The sequence below is a fragment of the Thamnophis sirtalis genome, unplaced genomic scaffold, assembly GCF_051295495.1.
Source record: "Thamnophis sirtalis isolate CommonGarterSnake01/CBP01778 unplaced genomic scaffold, rThaSir2_p1.2 scaffold_4, whole genome shotgun sequence".
Taxonomy (NCBI): domain Eukaryota; kingdom Metazoa; phylum Chordata; class Lepidosauria; order Squamata; family Natricidae; genus Thamnophis; species Thamnophis sirtalis.
This window is the reverse complement of record NW_028261384.1, coordinates 94,707,988-94,729,741: the sequence shown is the minus strand read 5'-3', so window position 1 is coordinate 94,729,741 and position 21,754 is coordinate 94,707,988. Positions and strand designations below refer to the sequence as shown.

General features: G+C 39.9%; 1 protein-coding gene across 1 annotated transcript; it reads left to right on the top strand.

The window, feature by feature from the left end:
* Positions 1 to 10,527: 10,527 nt before the first annotated feature.
* LRRC3C (leucine rich repeat containing 3C) lies at positions 10,528 to 21,522 on the top strand. The gene is made up of 2 exons (XM_014073837.2): positions 10,528 to 10,919; positions 17,051 to 21,522. Exon 2 carries the CDS (start codon positions 17,154 to 17,156, stop codon positions 17,934 to 17,936), a length of 783 nt encoding a protein of 260 aa, XP_013929312.2. The 5' UTR covers positions 10,528 to 10,919; positions 17,051 to 17,153; the 3' UTR covers positions 17,937 to 21,522.
* The last annotated feature ends 232 nt before the right edge of the window (positions 21,523 to 21,754 follow it).

The following is a 21,754-nucleotide window of genomic DNA, read 5'->3' as shown; positions in this document are numbered from 1 at the left end:
GGAATTTTGATTGCTTTGGGTCTGTTACTTGGAATCTTGACAGATATATTGGATCAATAATAATTTCTGATCATGCATCTGTTTGTATTATTAGTTGTGTTAGGAAAAAATGATAGTTCAAGGAAGGTGACATTTGAATTTGTGATTGTTAGGGGATCTTTATTTTGTTGATTAACACAAAGCAGATACATTTTTTGAAGAAATAAACTATTGATTAATGTGATAGTAGTTTGGGATACATTTAAGCATGTATACATGTACTGTATATATGTATATATCTTAAGATAATATCTTCCTTTTGTTGCCTGGAGGAAAAATGAGAGCCACAATACAGATAGTGAGAAAAGAAATTAAGAAAATGTATATACTACCAATCAGACTATGGAAGCATGTTATGACTTTAGATCAGTTAAATTGTTAGCCAATTATATGCTTTGAAAACAAGAGTGTTTGGTGAACAGGGAGAAATAACTGGTAAACTATTGCCTTCTTATTTGAAACGATTACAACAAATTAATACAATAACTGCACTAAAGGACAATTGAGGACAATTCATACTACCGTAATTAAAATAAAATTAATTTCAACTTAATGGCATTTTATATATAGATCAAAATTTTGCAATTGTTGGGCTACACATTGAATGTATGAAAGATTTTAAAATTTAAAAATAATTTTACAAAAATTTAGATGCCCATTTAAGAGAGTTAGTCAAGAGTTTAATACTGCAAGAAGAATTTGATGCTATTATGGCAAAGAAATCTGGAAAGGCCCATGGACTTTTATATAATCCATAGAGTGACATCAAAAATTTAAACAAAACTTGGTTTCTGTTTTGTTATATGAGTAATCTTTTAAAAAATGGATCCTACCAAAATCATGTTATAAGGATTGCATCATGGTTATTTTGAAACTAGAAAATGATCCTATGAATTCTGTGAGCACTTGCCCAATATTTTTGTTAAAGATTGATACCAAGTTTTTAACAGGCACTTTGACATGATGATTATCTATGCTGATAAAAAAGGAACAATTGTTTTAGCTTCTTAAAAAAGAAAAAAATGCTTTGTTATTCTGTAAATTCTGCAAAATGGATTTCCAAATGACATACTTAGTGTCAGTATTTGTTTATTTATTAAACAAATTACATAGCTGCCCTCATAGGTGACTTCTAGTAGGAATTCCATCATTTTCCATCCTTAAGATTGATTAGACATAATCTCATATTTAGGTTTTATTGGGGCAAGAAATAAAAAAGCTTAAAGAATATTATGTCAGTCCTGCATGGTTTCAAAATGAAATTAATTCAAGGATAATCTTTGACTTCCCAGAAAATGTTTTAAAAAGTCGGGTGTCAACTTGTTTGCTGAAATGTAAAATAATTACTTTTTCATGACTTTTCTAATGTCTGTAAGTTGTTAGAACAGACTGGGAAATAGTTCAAAAATGTGAATGCAATTTTGAATTAAAGTTGGAATGTATAATTATATGAAGAATTATGGATATATCAAGCATGAATTCTATCAGTGTGGATCATATATGGAAAGATAATGCTACCCCACATTTATGGCCATGGATTCTTGATATGTGTTAATTTTCTGTTTATCAACTGGCATTTTATGAATGCAATGGAAAAATTAGCCAATGTGCTCAAGTTTTAATACATCTTTTCTCTATTTTTTCAGTATGATAAAGCAGCAGAACTAAAATGGTAAAAGATACAAATTAATTAAAAAATATTTTCAGGTCTCTCTTGTATTTTTCCATCAAGTAAACCTGTACAGCTACTCAGAATTTTCTCTTTTCTCTCATTCAGCCTCCATTGGGGACAGTTAAAGATAAAAAAAGTGTCTGAGAACTCATTTGTGCCTAAAGCAAAGGACAAGATGTGTCATTTTTCTACTCCATACACAGTAGCTAACCAGACAGGAACCTGAATTTTCCTTCAAAACTGATCAGGTGGGACAACTCCTTGGCCACACTTGAAAGAAATAAGCAGGCCATAAGGAATACACCTAATTCAATTTTTTTCAAGCTTCATTGTCACTCTCTAGTCTTCCGTAGGAGGCAGCTGCCTGGCTCAGCTAATGATATAGCCAAAGCCAATAAATGCCAGAGCTGTCTTGGCTCTTTTCTTTTTCTCTCTTGGGTGCCTTGTTATGACATCATTTGCTTGGGACAATGAACTCTTTTTCTCAAATAACTTCCCCTATAGCCCTGGTTGACATCGGAACGTTATATAACAATGCTGAACCTCAGTTGTGTTTAAGGACATTTCATATGAAAGCATCTTGCTTTTTAAAACTCTAACATAATTCTGAGACACAGGACAAAAACTGCAAATTTTACAGCAAATAATAGTTGGGAAATGACTTTTCTGGCCTGTAAACCTATTTCAATATATTTCTGATTCCAAGGCTACTGCCAGGACGTAGTCCTCTCCATCATAAGAGGCTGGAAGATGAATTTGAGATGGTTCTCAGTGGTACCTCTCACTAAACTTCAAGTTAGTTTCAAGAAAACAGATGTGATCCAAATTACAGATGCCCACAAGAGATGAAACATGCATTATGATATTGCAGCATAAACTGTTACTTATATACTTGCACCAGATATTTCAGGAAACGTACAAAAAGTTGGGGTTTGTCATTGTTAATTGATGTTGTTATAGTGTCTTTGATGTTGTCTCTCCATCTTCTTTTGAATCTGCCTTGTGTTCTTTGACCTCCTTTTTCTTATTCAGTGGGTGTCGAACTCACTGTGTCACATTGATGTCACATGACGTATCATGATACTTTTTGCCTTTGCGGAGGTAGAGTGGGTGTGGTCTGTACCTGACGCATCCGGCCCACAGGCCACCAGTTTGAAACCCATGCAAATGGTCTGGAATCCAACAGTATCCTCTCCAGGTGATCAAATTACTATTTTATTTGCTGTTTTAGTATGTAATTTAGGGTTGGTTCTATGCCAATTCTTTCCTTATGGTCTCATTTTTGATTTTATCTCTTCTGCTCACTCCAGCACCTTTACTTAAACATCTCATTTTTGTGTGACTAACTTTTGTTTAAATTCTGTTGTGAGCGTTTGGCACAGGGTGGGGATGAACATGCTTTGTATGAGATGATTTGAAGTGAAGCAAGCTGTACCAATACTTGATTTGTCTTACTGCATAGTAAGTTAATCTCATTTTACAAAGATCTATCATCACACCTGATATTAGATTCCTGTATCTTGGAGGCCACTACCTGATACATTCTCCTTCACTAAGAACAGGCTTTATAGAAATATTGGCATCATAGAAACAAAGATCTAAATGATGTTAGGTTAGGGAAGGGCAATGTAGGCAGTGCTGAACTAAATGAATAAACCATGGATAGCAACCTGCGGCTCTGGAGCTGCATGTGGCTCTTTAATCCCTCTACTGCAGCTCTCTGTTGCCAATCAGCTCACAATTGATAGGGCTTTCGGTTAGGACAGATAGAGGAAAAAGGACACCGCACTAAGAGGAGACTTTATGGTGGGGTAACCTGACTTCTGGTCAGCTCCAGTTAGTACCTTTGTGGCTCTTTGAGTATTTAAAGTTGCCAACCCCTGGGATAAACTGTCTGACTCCATAGACTCCATATTTCTATTTTCCTACTACATTTCTTAACAATAACACTAATTCTATTTTCTTCATAATAAGGCTACCGTATTTACTCTGAAGAAAGTCTCACTGAATGTGTTGAGATTTCCATAAAGCTTATTGGGATCCAACCCACTGTTGTCCTGAACCTCTGCACAGCTTTCAGCAGCAAGAAGAATATATAGAATTGGCTTGGTTTCAAAACTCTTAATTCTTCCCCAGGATTAATCTAGGGTTGCTTATGGTACTACATATAAATTTCAAGCAGAAGGGAACAAGATAATTTTTGATATCTTTAGCCAGTATTTCCACCCAGTGGTTTTATTCTAGTCTTGTAGAAATCCCAAGGTTCATTTCCAAAGTTTTCATCCATAGCAATCTTGCAGTATATAATGAGTAAGTGATTAAAAGTCATCTTGAGTCCAGGTCTCTATCAACAGGCCTAGGAAGTGTATAAAGAGCAACATCCTTCTAAAAGCTAAAATGAAAGGGTATCTCTATTTTTAGTGGGGAAGAAAATACTTTGAGCAAGATTTTATAAGATTTTCAGAAGAACCATATGCCAGTAACTGACTTCACAGTTCACATAGTTAATTTAAACATAGCTAATTAGGTAATTGAATAATCATAATGACCTGCATTAATAAAAGTCATTGTTTGTAAATGACCATAGCTAGATTTGAGGGGTCCTTGGTGCTCTGAGTTTGCTTGTTTTCTTGCAGATGTTTCATTACCTCAAACTAAATGACATCAGTGCTAGGGTTAGGGTAACACATGATGTTACCTAGTTTGGGGTAATAAAATGTCTGCAAGAAAACAAGCAAACTCAGAAACACCAAGGTGTTTCTCTGCACAAAAACAAATAATGCAGAGAAGAGCAACCAGGATGATTAGGGGACTGGAGACTAAAACATATGAAGAATGGTTACAGGAACTGGGCATGGCTAGTCTAGTAAAGAGAAGGACCAGGGAAGACATAATAGCAGTGTCCCATTATCTGAAGGGCTGCCACAGAGGGGAGTCATCAAGCTATTTCCCAAAGCACCTGAAGGCCAGACACGGAATAACAGATTGAAACTGAACAAGGAGAAATTCAACCTAGAAACAAAGAGGAATTTTCTGACAGTGAGAACAATCAACCAATGGAACAGAAGTTGCTTTCCGAAATTGTGGGAGCTTCACCACTTGAGAATTTCAAGAAGAGATTGGACTGCCATTTGTCAGAAATGGTGTAGGGTCTCCTGCTTGAGAAGAGGGTTGGACTAGATGACCTACAAAGTACCTTCCAACTCTGTTAATCTGTTAAGGACTCCTCATATCAACGCTGAGCTACAAATATTCTCCTTTAATAGCTGGATTTATACATCATGCTAACTCAAAACTAAGCCAATCACCCTGTGACTTTGCAGAATTTGAATCCAGAATTTCCTTTCATGCCTAACCCTCAGAAAAGTAGATTGGACTTATGTGAAGCTTGCAAATTAAGGATATGTTTCTAGTGGCAGGAGAGCAAGGATAAAGAAGAGCGTGTCTGGCCCCATTTCTTAATGCAATCTTCCACCTCTGATCCTTTTGAACTTAGTGCAATTCATATTTATGTCTATTTGTCCACTGGTTATCTATTGTGAAATTCAGTGCAACTATCAGGCAAAATGGTGACAACTATACAAATGTGATATTTTTTACATTTTTTGCATAAGGAGTTGGCAGTTGCAACTCCTTATGCAAAATGGAATTTATCAGTTGCTATGAAGTCTCCGTCCATCCCAGCAGGTATCACCATTTTAGGCTAAGAGAAGAGGGAGACAGCACAAAATCTATTTTTGGGCAATATCTAGGCAACTGCATTAAATTCAGAACCACCATTTTGAGACTGACCTTGACTTATAGATGGCTCATAGGCTAGGCCTAGTGTCAGGCTTCTTGTTTCCTTCATATTCCCTAGGTTTTGTTTAGTTTATTCATTTTGTCTGCTGATGATCTTTGAAGAATTGGAAAGCTAGTGTATTATTCTGTGTCCTTTTGGGTGGTCCTTAAAAAGACAAAAACCTGGTCTTGATTTTAATGCCTTTTGCTGAGAAATAAGGGGGTGGGAGATAGAGATCCCCTGCATGTGATTGAGTGACAAGCTACATCATACAAAAACTCTATTTGATTCTCTTGCAGTATGATTCTCATACTGTTTCTTGGTATATGTGTAGTTATTTTTAAAAAGACCAAACATTTCAGCTTGCTTTTGCAACCAATACCGATTCCATATTTTCTCACATTTTCAAATGTACCTTTGAGGACCAGAAACCTATAACCAGGAACACCAATACAGCAGGGTACTTAAGAAGCTGGGTTCTGCATGGCCTACCATCTTTAATAACTGTCTGTTATATCTACATACATTCTTCAAGAGAAGAAGAATCTATTTGGGCTCGAATTCTCCTCCTCTAGTCTGTTATAAATGTTGGACCAATTGCAAGCAGGGTTCAATTAGGCAAACAACAACAAACATGGAAGCTCCTCCTTATACAACGGGGAGGAGGGGCTGGTTTGGAATAGCTCTGCTTTCTTTCTCTCTTAAGCCTTCATCCTTGCCTTCCCATCAATTGACCTCCTCCTCTCCTCCCCCCTCTCTTTTCAAGAAATAGTTTTCACATAACCACCTTTTCTCCATTGCAGTACACATTCGTTCTCTCTACATATCTGGCCACACACTGAATTTATTTCATCTCTCTGTAAAATGCATGTCAGGGATACGGTAATCTTCTCTCCATCCTGGGAGGTTCAATTCAGCCTGAACATTGAATAATAATATTCATGAGCTTTAAAGCTTGTTGACTTGATGCTTTTATTTGGGGGGCGGCTACATGTGTGGGTTCGCGCGCGGGGAAGGTGGGGGTGACGACGACATTCGTCCCAAGAAGCCTAAGGTTCATTTGTCCCGCGGAATATTAGCGCTTTACTCATCCAAGGAAATTCTGGGTTCGGCTGCCCACGCGCGCGCGGATTGAGAATGGTGCCTTGGGTTGCCCTCTCTGTTCCTACACCATCCCTCCCTACTTCAGCAGGCAAGCTTTCTCCCAGCTCAGGGCGAAATTCTAGTTGCAGGCGGCGATGTGTGTGCGTGTGTTTCTGTGTGTGTATGGGCGGTCTCTCTCTCGCTTGCTCTGGTGCCAGGCGGGGTTTTCAATCCCCAGAGGAGAGCGGTCGTTCTCAGAGAAACGGGGAAACCCACCCTCGCTTAAACGCCCAGTGGCGGGAGGACGGGCGCGCGCGCGCACGCAGACACGCACACATACACACACACACGCTTGTTCTTCCACCGAGCAGCACACATCTATCTTCCACCCCTCGGGAACCGCGGCTTCCTCACTCCCTCCGCCGCGATTTCTCCTAAGCTGCCCAAATTCTGATCGAGGGGACACCGGTAGTGTCCGCCTCCCGCAGGCATTCGCACAACGAGTCCAACCTTGACACGCGTGGCGGTGATCACCTGGCAAATTTCCCGCGTCTTGCCCGGGCGTGATGGGGCTCCTTGCGGAGGGCTGGGGTCACCGATTCCGCACTCCGGGAGGCACCGAAGCCTGCGGATTCAAGGGATAAAAAAATAGAAGGCAGGGGGTGGGGGTGGGGGGAAAGGAAAGGGTGAAAAGCCGCAATGCCTGTTGCTTGGACGGGGAGCGTGGCGGATTCTGAAGACGCCCCTTCCACCCATTCGCCTTGTTTCTTCGCCCCTTGGGCTGCAGGTCTCCGGAGGACCGAGAAAACCGGTTGCTGGAGGCAAAAGGCGATAGCAGGTGAGTCCCATCTTCCCTCCGCCCCGCGCGTGTGGAACAGACGAATGAGGCGAGCAAACGGGGCTCTCCGAGGGCCCGCGCTTCCGAAAGCCCGTGGCAGTTTCAGGAAGGCGGCGGAGGCGCTAAGCTGCAGGATGAACGAGCTGGTGCAACTTTCCCGCATCGGTGAAAGTTGTATCGGAGGACAAACTCTTCCCCCCACTCCATTCCCCCAGCCCCCCCCCCCCCCTAGACAGACATGAACTGATATTTACTTAGAAGCAAGCCAGCCCCTCGGACACTATTCCCTAGGAGCCCTTACTTCCGAGGAAATGCCTGGAAAATGGCAGTGACCGGGGCTGCACATCTCTGGTCGCTGGGAATCCTGCAGAGGAGCCATCGCGGGGCAATAGAGTCACGCCGCAATCCGAGACAGCCCTGGCTACTCAGACGGAACCTCCCCCGTGGGTCTTGTGGCTGGTGCAGCCAGCCCAGGATCGCAACCTCTGCGATCTTTAGAAAGGAGTGAGAAGCTCCGAGGGAGAGGACTTTCCAAGGGCCACTGTGCCTGAATTTTCCGGAGGGGGGCGGGAAAGGGGTGTGTGATTTTTCGACCCTCCTTCAGGACCCAGGTAAGGCAACCAGCTGCGGAACGGAAGCCTGAGCCCCAACCAAGCAGGCTTCACGTTTCCGCCTTTCGTTCTCCTACTCCCTGTGCTTTCCTTATCTGAACTTCTAGGAACGACGTAGCGTATTGTGCTATTGTCAATTAAAGCTGGGGAATCTCCTACACTGAGCTAGCGGCGAGTGTGTGCATGTGTACCCGCGCGGTCTCTATTAGGGAGAGAGAGAGTTGCTCGGGTGCCCCCTTGTGGCTACCTTCCATATAAAATCTTTTATTTTATAAATGAAAGATTATGGCTTTTTAACTTTAAGTTGAAGACGAGATGTGGGGAAGAAGTCAAGATTTTGATAGTGAGAAAGCTGATTTTCACCTTCATTCACACTTGGTCTGATAGAAATCATTGTCACAACATGATTTAAGTTAGTGATTCTTCACAGTTGGTTAAGAGTTTTCAACCACCCTCTGTTTTTTGTTTAACATAGCTTTTCCACATTCTGGCAAGTTTTGCTTATATTTAAAAAGAAGATAATGATGCTACTTTGTGAGCTATTTCGTAGTAGCATGTTAGAGAGTGGCCAGTTGTAGCCATTTCTCCTAGCTCTTCATCAAAGTGTCAGGAGCATGTGCATGAACATATAGACACACACACACACACACACACACACACACACACACAGAGACATAGATACACCAATCCTGCAAAACAAATAGAGTAAAAGGAATAGCAAAAATAAAGTACTGAAATGGAACACCATTTTTAAAAAATGAAACATAACATGCTTTTCTTCTCTTCAAATTTGATTCTCAGCGTAGCCTTCTCTAATGACTATTTCTTTCCCAGATGTGTGGAGCCACATCTCCCATCATCCACATTCTGCAAACCATAATGCTGGAGGTAGAGGTAATAGTCCCACGCGTGATGCAAGGTTGAAGAGAAATGATGCATTTGTAAATCACATGGCGCAAACCTGATTCAAATTTTCCCCCATGCATGTGTGCCAGACTTTCTCCCTACATATGCACATACATTACAGCATTAGGTTGCTGTCCCAGAAGATGGGTCATTCTAAAATACCTCCTTTTTTATTGCAGAGGGCTTCCTTTCTGCAGATTAGGTACACCAAAAAAAATGACATCAGAACAGCAGCAGTATCAAAAAAGAAAGAAAGAAAGAAAGAAAGAAAGAAAGAAAGAAAGAAAGAAAGAAAGAAAGAAAAGGGGGTGTGTAAGAGATGGTTTTGTTCTGCTACACCAAAATCTGCAATTTGATATCTTCTGAAGTTAGGCTTAAAAAATACAAGTAAAAGAAATTGGCAGAGGTGTGCACGCTGCAGTCTTTAGAACTCTGGAAATGTCATAAGACAAACACTCCAAGAGATATGGATGCTTTCCAAATTGGCTCCTCTGGAGCTGTGAACAATGGCTACTTCATGTAAAAAGAGCATCCTTGTAACGGGTCAGCTTCTTGACAACACTTACAGAAATAAGGTTTTGCATATTGTGTACATTAAGCAAAGCTCATGTTGCTGCTCAGGGGCTTATTAAACAGCCGGTTCCGACAGTAAGAATTTAGGGAAATTCTAAATGTTCAGTGCAGTCTATCTAAAACATTTTAATTGCCTCTCTTTTGTTCAAAAGCTCCCAAGGCAATTTGCAACACTCATAAAGATACTAAGGCTGGCACCGGGTAGTACAAATGAAGTAATTAGGTTTCAATGCTTCGCATCAGCCTCCGCATCCTTCAGATCTGTTGGCACTACAGCTCCCACACTCCCAACTACTAGCACAGCCATGGTGGCTAGGGAATTCTAGGGTTGAAGTCATACAACATCTAGAAGGCGTTTGATTGGGAAACAGTGGAATCTATTTCTGAATGGAGTTGCTTTTGCTGACACCACTTTGTTAAATCATCAATTCAGATGTATCTTAGATGGAATCCTAGGAAAAAGCTTGGAAGAGACAAGGTTTGACAGTGAAAGGACATTAATGTAGCAGACAAAGCTTTCTTGTGAAAGAATTACACATAAATTCCAGCTTTAAAGGGCTTGCCTGTCAGACCTATTATAGTTTTGGAAAAAGAATGGCTTCATATTATTTGACATGTGATTTAGACTCATGAGCAGTTGAAATTATTTGGCACTCCAATGATCACTCTACCTTGTGCCCATAATTTTCAGACTTCTGATTTGGTGTCTTCAAAATGTTATGGTGCACCCATCATTCCTAGAGGCCCAGATTGAGAGGGCCAATCTCTTGAGTGTATAATGCAGAGGATACTCCAGAGGGGTAAGTCCTGATATATCTCAGCATAAAGACATTCATCTCATTCCTTCTCCCTATTCCTCTCAGTGGAAGGAAATTTAAGCAGAATTCTGAGAGGAAGGAATGAAGCAATAAAATGGCTGCTTCCATAAACCTAGCTTGCGCAGTGAGGATTTCCATGATGAAAAGTCAAGACCTATTGTATATCTACTACTAGGAAGTGCCTACTGCCTTTAGTAGGTGTAAGGTACTAACTTCTTTCCCTGTGTCCCCAAGAAGAGAGTGGAGCGAGGCAGGGTATCATTGATGTTATCAACTATAATAGATGACAGAGGTGTTACTGAGGACACTCCACATGATGGCATTAAGTAGGACATCAGTAGCTATTTGGACAGTTCTGCCCTTCTTTTTGCCTATTGCTCCTCCATTTTCATACATAGTCCTCTGCCTTCATAGTTTTGTGTTGCTCAAATAGGATGCTTGCTAGATTTGTATATGTTCTGACTCTACTGCTGCTATCTTCAGGCTCCCACCGTCTCAGTGATGACCTTCCACCTTTGGGACAGCTTACCCCTGCATATCTGGACCACCCCCTCCTACCTGTAAAAACATGGCTCTTCAGGAAGGCATTTGGAGATGAGTAAGATCATGCTACCCCCAATACGATGGCACATTGGATTGTAATTGTACTAATTAGATTTTGCTCTTAATCTTATTCTTTTGATATGGAAAGCCACTCAGGAAATGCAGTGGCGTACCGTTTGTTACAACAAACATTATAAATAAATCTAATTAAATGTTTACTAGAGGATGTATACATTTAATATTGGTTTCAAAAAGATAATATCAGCTGCTGAGAGACAAAATACCAGAGTCACTTATGTTTGTCCTGAATCCCAGAAAAAATAAATCTATTTTACTTGAATGTCTGTTCACCTGACTCTACAAAATGTAAATTAAAACCTACAATCTGGCAGCTACACTGTTACTTATTTGTCGCTCACCTTTGAATAAGTACATGCAAGCAATTTGCTGATTTTCTGCCTTTCCAAAGTTTGTGGCACACCAAGGCTCTGAAAAGCTTTTAAAAAATGAACCAAATTCAAATCTGGTCTGTCTCATTTAAGTAGGTATTACTTACTTAAATGAGTACGCTTGGAAGACATTTTGACTCATCATTACCCATCAGAAAAAGGCTACCAAATACAAGCTGCAAAAATTCAGAATGTCCCAAAGGGGCAGCCATGGGGTTATGTGGTAGCCCTTTGGTTATCAGGAGTTTAGTAGCTTAAATCTGGTAGGCTTAGTTACTAGGAGTTTTCCTACTGTCCCTATTTATGCAAGCCAAAAATAAAGGGCCAGGCTAGCGCACTCTCTTTCTATTATAGATGAAATGTTGCTTTCAGAAACTGAAGAAAAATTATTTTAATGAAGGTTTTTCGTTTGGCTAATAGTCTTCCATCAAAATGAGCAAAATTCACAGAAGTATTTCTTAACCTGAGAAATTTTCAGATGTCTGGACTTCAATTCCCAGAATTTTCTAGGCAATGTGCTGACTTGGGAATTCTGGGAGATGAAATCCACACATGTGAAGATTGCTGAAGTTGATCCACAGGGCACTCTCCGTTCCTCCTTTGACACTGGCAGCTTCTTTAGCTCCCACCTCAAGTCCAGCTCCTGTGCTCTTTTCTTGATACAAGGCTTCCTTACTCTTTCAGTAGCTTTAGTTCCTGAATTATAACAGAACTCTGCTCCAAATGATTGCCCTGTCTGGCTAAGGTCTCTTTAGCTGCTGTCTTGAAAACAAGGAAGTACAATATAGTTTATGTGTGAAAGCCGTAATTTCCTAGACCTAAAGCCCCTTAATGTATATTAATTTCAAAGGGGCTTGCTCCAAGTCTCCTTGGTAATGGTTAATTGGCCAGTCTATCATAGGCAGGGGTTTCCTCATCATTCTGGGTGCTTTTAAGCACAACAATCCATCATTTATAAGGACTAAAATTGAATCTCTTTCATCGTTTAATAGGATTGCCTTTTTGGCAAAAAATCCATTTTCATGAAAGGGAGGAAAGACCCAAACAACTTTGCTTGGCTCCTTTGATGGAATTCTAGGCTCATAACCTTTTATAGTTCTGCTGTGAGATATTTTTTTTTGAAAGTCTACAGGACCTCTCTCTCTCTCTGGCTCTCTGAATTGGGCAAAGATCCATTGAGTACATCTGGGAAAGCCACTAGGCTGTTCCACCGATTGCATAGTATTCATTAAAAAAAGTACAATATGTGCCGTAATGTTTTGCTTCCTGACTGTGTTGTACACACTTTCTTTCCTTCCTTTTTTAGAAGAAAAGTTACAAATATTCTCGGCATCCTTGGTGCTAAAAATATAAACATATATAAACAGAAGCTAATATTCAATGAGGTGCATTGAGAACAAGCTTTAGCCACTGATTCCTGATTACAAAGAAAATATTCAAACATTAACCCTTAAGTCTAATTTATTTGGTATGGGTGTAATGTATTATATGGAAACAAATACAGGTAGTCCTCAACTTATAATAGTTCATTTAGTGACTGTTTGAATTCACAAAGCCTTTGGAAAAAAAATGACTTATAACTGTTTTTTTATACTTATGGCCACTGCACCACCCCCATAATAATGTGATCAACATTCAGATGCTTGGCAACTGATCTATATTTATGACCGTTGCAGTGTCCCAGGGTCATGTGGTCCCCTTTTGTGACATTCTGACGAGCAAAGTCAAAGGGGAAGCCAGACTCATTTAACAACTATGTTATTAATTTAACAATTGAAGTGATTTGCTTAACAAATGTGGCAGGGAAGTAATATGGGGCAAAACTCACTTAACAAAACTTTGGGCTCAATTGTGGTCATAAATCAAGGACTGCCTGTATTGTAGTTGATAAATTATACTTTCATACTTCATACGATATAAAAATATAGACCAAAATATGTGGCGTATTCAACTAACTATATAATAAAGCATGGTTTAGCATGGTATTTGCAACAAGTATATTGGTACTTTGGTACTCAACTGCTTTGAAATCTATCAAATTTGGTACTCAATGCATTTTGTTGCAAAAATTTTGTCCCAGTACTCATTGTTGTTTTTTTGGTACTCAACGCACAAGCTGGAACTTGCCGATATTGACTGCCTTGTGACTCACTACATTAATCCTTAAGGGAAAATTTTGTTTGGTACTCATTGTTTTTGGTATTCATTCTGCCTCCCGGAACCAATTAATGATGATCCTTAAGGTACCATTGTATTAGATAATTTAATCAGATATACAAGTTTCCTCTTAAATGTTCCATTTCCAAGGCTAAAAATTTTGGCAATTTGGGATGAAGTTGGATCAGTAGATATTACTTTCTACATTTTTTTTTAAAATAGGGGAAGGAAACAACAACTGAGGTGAATATGGTGATTTTTCTGTTTATTACTATACTTATTATTTTATTTACTTGCTAATAGTAAAAAAAAATTGAATGATGCTGACGTGACAGATGTTTCAATCTGATTTACAGTTGTGTGTCGGAGATTGTTTTGGACATATTAGTGAATGATTCATATTCAGAACTGGAAGGCAAACGCCTGTCTCTGTTGGGCTCTACCTGTTCCATCTTATCTCCAGGCAATTTAATATATAGATGAAATAATTTGGAGAGTTTGCAAGCCATTCAGATAGTAATGACACACCCAGCTACTGATACCTGGTGTTTAAAATAGCTCAAAAGAGAGTAAACACATTAAAGCTTAATCCAGACAAGAGAGATGCTCTTGGATACTTGATAGGCAGTGACATTTCTATGCCGGACAAAGGTTGAAGCTGCTGCATGGGTATATTTCACAAACCGCTGATTTGATGCCAGTGGAACTGGGTCTACCTTTTAGCAGATTTCTTTTTTCTGCTAATGGTTACTTTCCCAACCTCAACCTCATCTGATTGTTTTTTTTTCCTTTTGGAATTTATTTTGGAATTTACAATATATAGTATGGATCTTCTAAGCTTTCCAAGTCTATATGTGCCTCTTACAGGTCCCCCCCCTCAAAGAAACTACAGTTATTTTGTTCAGATATAGTTAGATTGTGTTACTTGGAGGGAGGGACCTTTATCTCTTATGTCTTTGCTTAAAATATGTTGGAATGTGACAAGGAAGATATTCAGAAGCAATGGTCCAATCATTATTTTCTTACATCGGTAAGGTCCCCAAATAAAGGACGTATCTTTTCAGCAGATCTGTCAATTTTAATTTTAAATACAAAGCCTACCCCAGAAATGTTGCTTATAGGCATTTTCCTCACCAGGCTCCCATGCAACTGATTTTTTTTAAAAAAATATCATTTTACTTAAATATAAGTTAAATGGGAATCTGACACATTGCAAAGCAAAGTGGCAGGTTCCAATCTCACTCCTCCCTACGACCAATTAGATCCCACAGATTAGGCCTCCTCCGAATACCATCTGCTAGCCAATGTCGACTGTCGACCCCTCGGGGGAGGGCCTTCTCTGTGACTGCTCCGGCCCTCTGGAACGATCTCCCTGTGGAGATCCGGACCCTCACCACTCTTCCGGCTTTCTGCAAAGCCATTAAGATCTGGCTGTTCCGGCAGGCCTGGGGCTGATGAGTTCCCAGCCCCACTTGAATTGTTGCGACTGTTACTTTGTTTTTAACTTGTTTTGTCTTTTTGTTTTGTTGTTTGTATTCCCCCCTCACCTTTGTTTTGTTAGCCGCCCTGAGTCCCTCGGGAATAGGGCGGCATACAAATGGAATAAACATTTCCAAACATTTCACTTTATTTCCAAGAGTGGAATTGTTTTCAGAAAATAAAAGTGATAGGTAACTGCCACCTACTCAGAAAAAATTGTAGTGATAAACATTCTGTAGCACCAGAGATGATGGTGAGAAATATAACCACCTGTTTCGTGACTGATGTGATCCATCATGGCAAACCAGTTTGTGAAGTGTATCCTTGCAGGCCTTTGAAAAAAAAAACTGCTCACAAAATGCTCTCACAAATTCCAAGTTAGTTTCTCTCCAGCCTGTTAAAAGCCTTCTGCTTCCTCTCGGAATGATACTTATGGGTATGCCCAGTGGGGTGCTAACAGTCCCTTGTACCCAGTTGGAGCGTAGAGTGGATAACTGAAGCTTCCCAACAAAATATGTTCTGGATACCACAGAGAAAATCTTTGTACTATAGTGAATGTGAAATGCTTTTTACATCCTGGTCATTACTGTAATGGATTTATGTTGCAGTTACATTGTGCTAATCTTTGGCTGTTCTAACAGGCTGCCTACACTATCCTTTCTTCAAGCCAGCTAATTCTTCTGTCAAAGAAGAATTGAGATCTCTTTAGCCTGAACAAAGAGTTGAAGGCCGATTCGCGTCATGTTCTCAATTCCTGGTCAGGTCACCTGAGCTGATGTAGGTTTCATCTACAACCAGGACAGGGTTTATCATCTGCTAGATGGTGGAATTCAATACTCTGGTGTGGAATTTAGTAGTCGGTGATCTTGCCAGAAGCTTGATTTTTATAATATGGCATTGTTAATAGAATGATAGTTTCATCTCTATCTATCTGTGTATCTATCATCTGCCTCCCTCCCTAACCTCCCTCCCTCCCTCACCTCCCATCTTTTGAACAGGATTTGGCATGCATCCTGTTCTTTCCCTTGTTATTCCCCAAAAGAGCAACCCTGTGAGGTAGGTTGGGCTGGGAGAAAGTGATGGGCCCAAAGTCATCCAGTGAGCCTCCATGGGCTAAATATGGATTAGAACAAGGAGGCCTTCTTAATATGAATATGGGGTTTTCAAGTTAAGTTGGAAAATGTTCATTAGGTATATTTTTAAAAAGTATCTGCATCTATAGTTGCTTTGGGTATGCTTTGCTGGAAAAGTGTAACAGACAGATAAATTGTCTGCAAATTAACATGAGTACATGGAGGTGCCTCCAATGCACCTGCAGATGTATTTTATTCATCTTACCTACTGAGTGCACATTACACTTAAGTCAAGGTGGCACAGTGGTTAAATGCAGCACTGCAGGCTACTTCAGCTGACTGCAGTTCAGCAGTTCGGCTGTTCAAATCCCACCAGGCTCAAGGTTGACTCAGCCTTCCATCCTTCCGAGGTGGGTAAAATGAGGACCCGGATTGTTGTTGGGGGCAATATGCTGACTCTGTAAACCGCTTAGAGAGGGCTGAAAGCCCTATGAAGCGGTATATAAGTCTAACTATTGCTATTGTTGTCATCCTATTCAATGAATGGGACAGTGCTCTTTACTATCTTAGTCCTGTCCCCATCAAGGTTCTAAACTTGCCTATAACTTCATGTGTCTTTCAGACTCGGAAGAGCCACTCTCCCTGGTTAGCAGGATTCAGAATTGTGAACCCATATTTGAAATTATAGTTAAAACTTCTGCCAATAGAAAATGGCAGTCTGGGTTCACATAACAAGTTCAATCTTGGGTAAACCTTGATTAAAGGACCATATGAAATGGGATGGGTATGCATGATCAAAGCTCCAACTACCCAATTAATTATGGAAGGTGACTTAGCCTTTGTGTGAATGTAATGAGATACATTCCAGTTGATGAGATACACTCTCGCACTTCAGTTTTATCCAGTGTGAATCAATTATGCGTTAATATAGAAAATATACCCAGTCCACATACCTTTTGTTTGGATAGTGGAAATTCTAAAGTGTTGGTTCATACCTAGCTTTCCCCCGCCTGTTCTGTCTTCCACAGATAGCACTCCCTAAGTCATATTCTCCAAGACTTCCTAAGAAACAGAGAAAGTACTGGAAGGAACAGATGACAGAGTGGATACACAATTACCTGGTGCCCCAATATGCCTTTTCTGGACTGGTTCCTCTACCACTCAGTTGCCATGTGGCTGCTCCTCCAGAGTTTTGTTCTGATGGCCTTTTGTTTCCACTCAGCCACCACTTTTCCCAAGGGGTGTTACCCCTCCACAGAAGATGGCTTCAAAACGTTCCGCTGCAGCAAAGCTCAACTTACAGTTATCCCAAAAGATATACCCAATGATACCAACAAGTTATATTTGGATTATAACCAGATTTCTTTCCTGCCCAATGACGCCTTCCAACATTTGCCACTTCTAGTAGAACTAGACTTGTCCCACAATGTCATAAGTCGCATGGAAGTCGGAGTCTTTAGGGGCTTGTCAGAGAACCTGCATTCACTGGACTTGTCTTCTAACAAGCTAGTGTCAATCAATAAAGATGTCTTCAGTGCACTAAAAGCCAAAGCCAATTTATCCAACAATCCTTGGCTCTGTGACTGCACATTCCAGCAGCTCGTTGAGAGAGTAGAGCTGGTTGCTGGTACCTCTGATGGGATTGTGTGTGATGCCTCTGCACGGAAAGAGCACATTGGCAAGCCTTTTCTGCAGTTGATTGGAGACATAGATTTCTGCAACATCTATAAAAAAACCACAGACATCGCCATGTTGGTCACCATGTTCGGCTGGTTCGCCATGGTGATCTCATATTTAATCTACTATGTCCGGCAGAATCAAGAGGATGCCCGACGACACTTAGAGTATCTCAAGTCCTTGCCCAGCAAGCAGAAGAAGTCAGAAGAGTCATCTACAATTAGCACTGTAGTGTGACCAAAATTAATCCTTTCACCCTCACAAATCCCCAGGAAACTATTGTCCATTGGAGTAGATAGGTTTTACATCTACTTCAGGTGGATCGTGTCTGCTAGATGCTTGAATGCACAATGGCTGAAGAGACTGTTATTAAACAAAAGAATGAAATTTTTAAAAGACTTAAGGAGGTAAGGCCTTGCTTATATAAAAGGCCTCTCTTACTTTCATTCCTGAGCAATGAAAAAACACAAGTAATCATAAATCATAGCCATGGTTGAATTCACTGGCACAATTCAATGTATGGAATAGTGCCATGTTATGTATCAGTTATTTCTCAGTCCTGCAATGGAGGCACCGTTGCACCTAGACTTTGCAAAACCTCACAGCTCTCAACTTGTACTATTCTATGAAGTTCCCATCCTATAATGTTCTAGAGATGCCAAGAATTGGGAGTGAGATGATTTTGTTGTTTTCTCTTGTTGTCACAAGGATTTTGCTGCAGCCCTAACTTACCGGAGTCAAGAGCAAACTTCCCCAACCTGGTTCCCACTAATTGTGTTGGACGTTTAGGAGTTGCCCTTACATAGTGGTGGTATTCTAGGTTTTGGGAGGGAATAATAATAATAATAATAATAATAATAATAATAATAATAATACAGTAATAATTAAGTACTAGAAGACATGCCAGCCTGTTATTCATGTGCATAATCCCAAATTCAAATACTGATCCTTTTCTTTGGACACACACGTTAATAACCACTGTTGAGTTTCCTTTCCAATGCTTCATATCAAAATGTTTTTTTTTAAATAAATATTTTTCCTATTTGCAGGAATCTATTAGTATATTAAGTATAGAGGGACGGTCAAATAATATATTAAGCCATTATTGCCATTTTTATTGCTCTTTTAAGATTCTTTGTGGGGCCTATTTAGAAATGGAAAATCTCAATTGAAGTGATGCAGCAAAAATTCAGAAAAGGACACAAAGAAAACATTCATAATCACCTTGATCCAGAGAACAAGAGGAACAGCAGAAGCTGCAGACAAGGAATCTGCTTCTGCAACCAGTCATCTAGCTTTGAAGTTATGTACGCAGCTACGTTGTGTGTAGGGGAAGAGGTAGCATGTGATTTCACATGGTTCAAAACTTCTTTGCCCAGCACATGGCTTGGTGAAATCTAGGTAAGCAACCTTGTCTGCAGGTCGGTGTTCTAAGAAAATGGAATCTGCCATGCTGTGACTTCACTTGATCAAGGTGTGATTATGCTTTTCACTCATTTTCTTTCTCGTTGCAAATGATTGCATCATGACAGTGGTGATAGAGGACTTCAAAAAGCCTAACAGTTGAGAGCTTTGTTCATTCTGATGAAATAACTTAGAGAAATAATAATTATTACACAGAAATCATCAACCAATAGCCAACATTATTTAGCTGGGCACGTATAAGCAACATATGTCACATGACCAAGAAATGTATAGCAGTTTTTTTTTTCCTTCTCTCAAGGGGAACACTGCACATTTTCTTTGGCTAAATTTTCTGGACTTAAAAAAGTGGAAATTCAAACACATGTCAGTAGTTTTTAAAATGGGTCAATTTTTAAATATAATCTGTAGCAATAGCTGGATATCCATTTTGCTGGAATGCTTCACTTCTACTCATGAATATGGACTTATGGATCACTTATATAAATATTTGGATAAGTAGTCAAACATGAACTGGAAGATACATCTGCAATATATGTAAGGTATAGAATAGAATAATGAGGGTTATGTTCTTCAATACCTTTTTAAAAAACAAAATCGGTTCTAAAATCAAATAAGAGAATAACTTAACTGGATTCCAAAAGAGCATTGCTTTCTTTCCATTTGTCAGAACCAGAAATATGAACCCGTGAAACGGAGGAAAGGAGGGGGGGAGCCATTCACATCTTGCATTTTGTTATTTCTTCCCTCCTAGAATTGGGTCTGCTTGTGTGAATAAGAATCCAACACTTGAGCAATGATTTTAAAAAAAAAGTTTTTATAACAGCTTTCCTCAAGCCAGCATTTTCCAGACGTGTCAGATACAAACCCCAGCAGTCTCGATATGTAGCAGGATTGGGGATATTAAGAAATGCAGTCTTACATACTTGGTGCCTGTCAGGACTGTGGCTTGTATTGGAAATCTAATACAATTCATCCTCTGTGGTCAGCATTGTTAAAATAGGGCCACTAGCTGTATGGCTGGCCATTGATGCCTGTTTATTCTTCCTACCTATCTTCATGAATGTAAGCCAGATGTTCTCACATCTCAGCTGTGATAACCTCCATATCTCCAATTATCTGAAATGTGACAGGAATTGACATGGCTGAGATCCCCACATTGTGCTACTCGCATAAGTAGGTTCTTTTTAAGGGAAACAAAATTATCCAGTTGTAACATTTGCAATGGGCTCCAACTCAGACACAGTAGAAAATGTAAACAAGCCTGATGTCTCCTGCTACCCAACTTTGCACCACCTTTATATATACCAATGTGCCATTTTCAAGGGTTGCTTTGTCAAGATTTCCCTAAATACTGGAATAAGCAAATGTGGCGAACTTGAGGGAAGTGTCCTTGGAGACTGTTTTTACTTAATCTGGATATTGAGGTTGGAGATGGAACTGTAGGCAATGAAACCATCTGTGTGGCATATCATTAAAAACTGCCATTATGACCTGGAGGTCCACCTGTATTCCTCATGTGCCTACCTGGTTTGTACTTGAGGGAATTCTGCCCTGCCAGGTTACTAGACCATCTTACACTCTGCTCTGGCCCATGAGGGTAAGAGGCAGAGAATCGCATCAACCTGCCATACTCTCAAGTGCCCTTCATTGAGAGGCTGTCTCCTCAAGAGCTTTATGGTCTGGTTTTTCAGGGCAGAGCTTTCTGTGGGTGGACAAGGTGGTTTTTTTTTTGCAAGTCCTACCTACTTTGTAACAAAATTCTTCCCTTGATTTTCAAGAGGTTCCGTCTTCTGTTTCCTTACCAATAAAAGCCAAAACGCCTTCATTGGAAGAAAGAGATTGTGCTGCCGTTGTGTACCATCAAACAGAAGGGGCGCTGGTCACCAAATGTTTGTGTGAGGATCCAGATGAGAGCTGACCTGCTACTGTGACCAAGTATTGAGGAAACAGGATGAGAAGAATGTACATGCTCTCTTTCTCCGTGGATAAGCAGCCTTATGCCTTGAGCTTTTCAAACTTAGTACCTCTTCTCTACATTCCCAGTATGCAGTTGGACTCCTCTAATGGGATGCTGGTAGTTTACAAAGAGCTGCGCACAAAGAAAATCTTGAGAAATCAGAATGCTCACTGAAAAACCTTTACACATGCACAAAAGGGAGAAAACAAAGAAGTTATGTAATAATCAAAATATTTCCTGTTTTCCCTTTCCCAACAATATTATTTATTTAATTTTCTTTTCCCATGAAAAAAAGATAAATAAACAATAATTAAGCAGGATGTATTGAATGGTGCCATGATGTTCTTGTGTCTCTGGAAAGAGGTCCTTTTTTCATACAGCTGAACTGATGGGATGGACCAAGATATGTGGGTTCCTGCAATGGGCAATATAGATCGTTAGGTGGGTAGATGGATGGATGGATAGATATAGATTTTGTAGTGCACTTAGATATAACCACATACCAAATAAAAATACTGCTAAATATTAATATAAATGTCTCCTGTTTTTGCTACAAAATTAACTCAGTTTTTAATCTGAGAACCTAACATGCTGTTGGAAAAGTATGGATCTTCTGATTGCTTCCAAAACTTTTTTGCAAAGAAGTGCCTACTAATTTGATAAACAGGAAAAT

What these genes read in the sequence shown, in the direction of transcription:
- LRRC3C (XM_014073837.2), top strand. Translation starts at nt 17,154, where the DNA reads ATGCCTTTTCTGGACTGGTTCCTCTACCACTCAGTTGCCATGTGGCTG.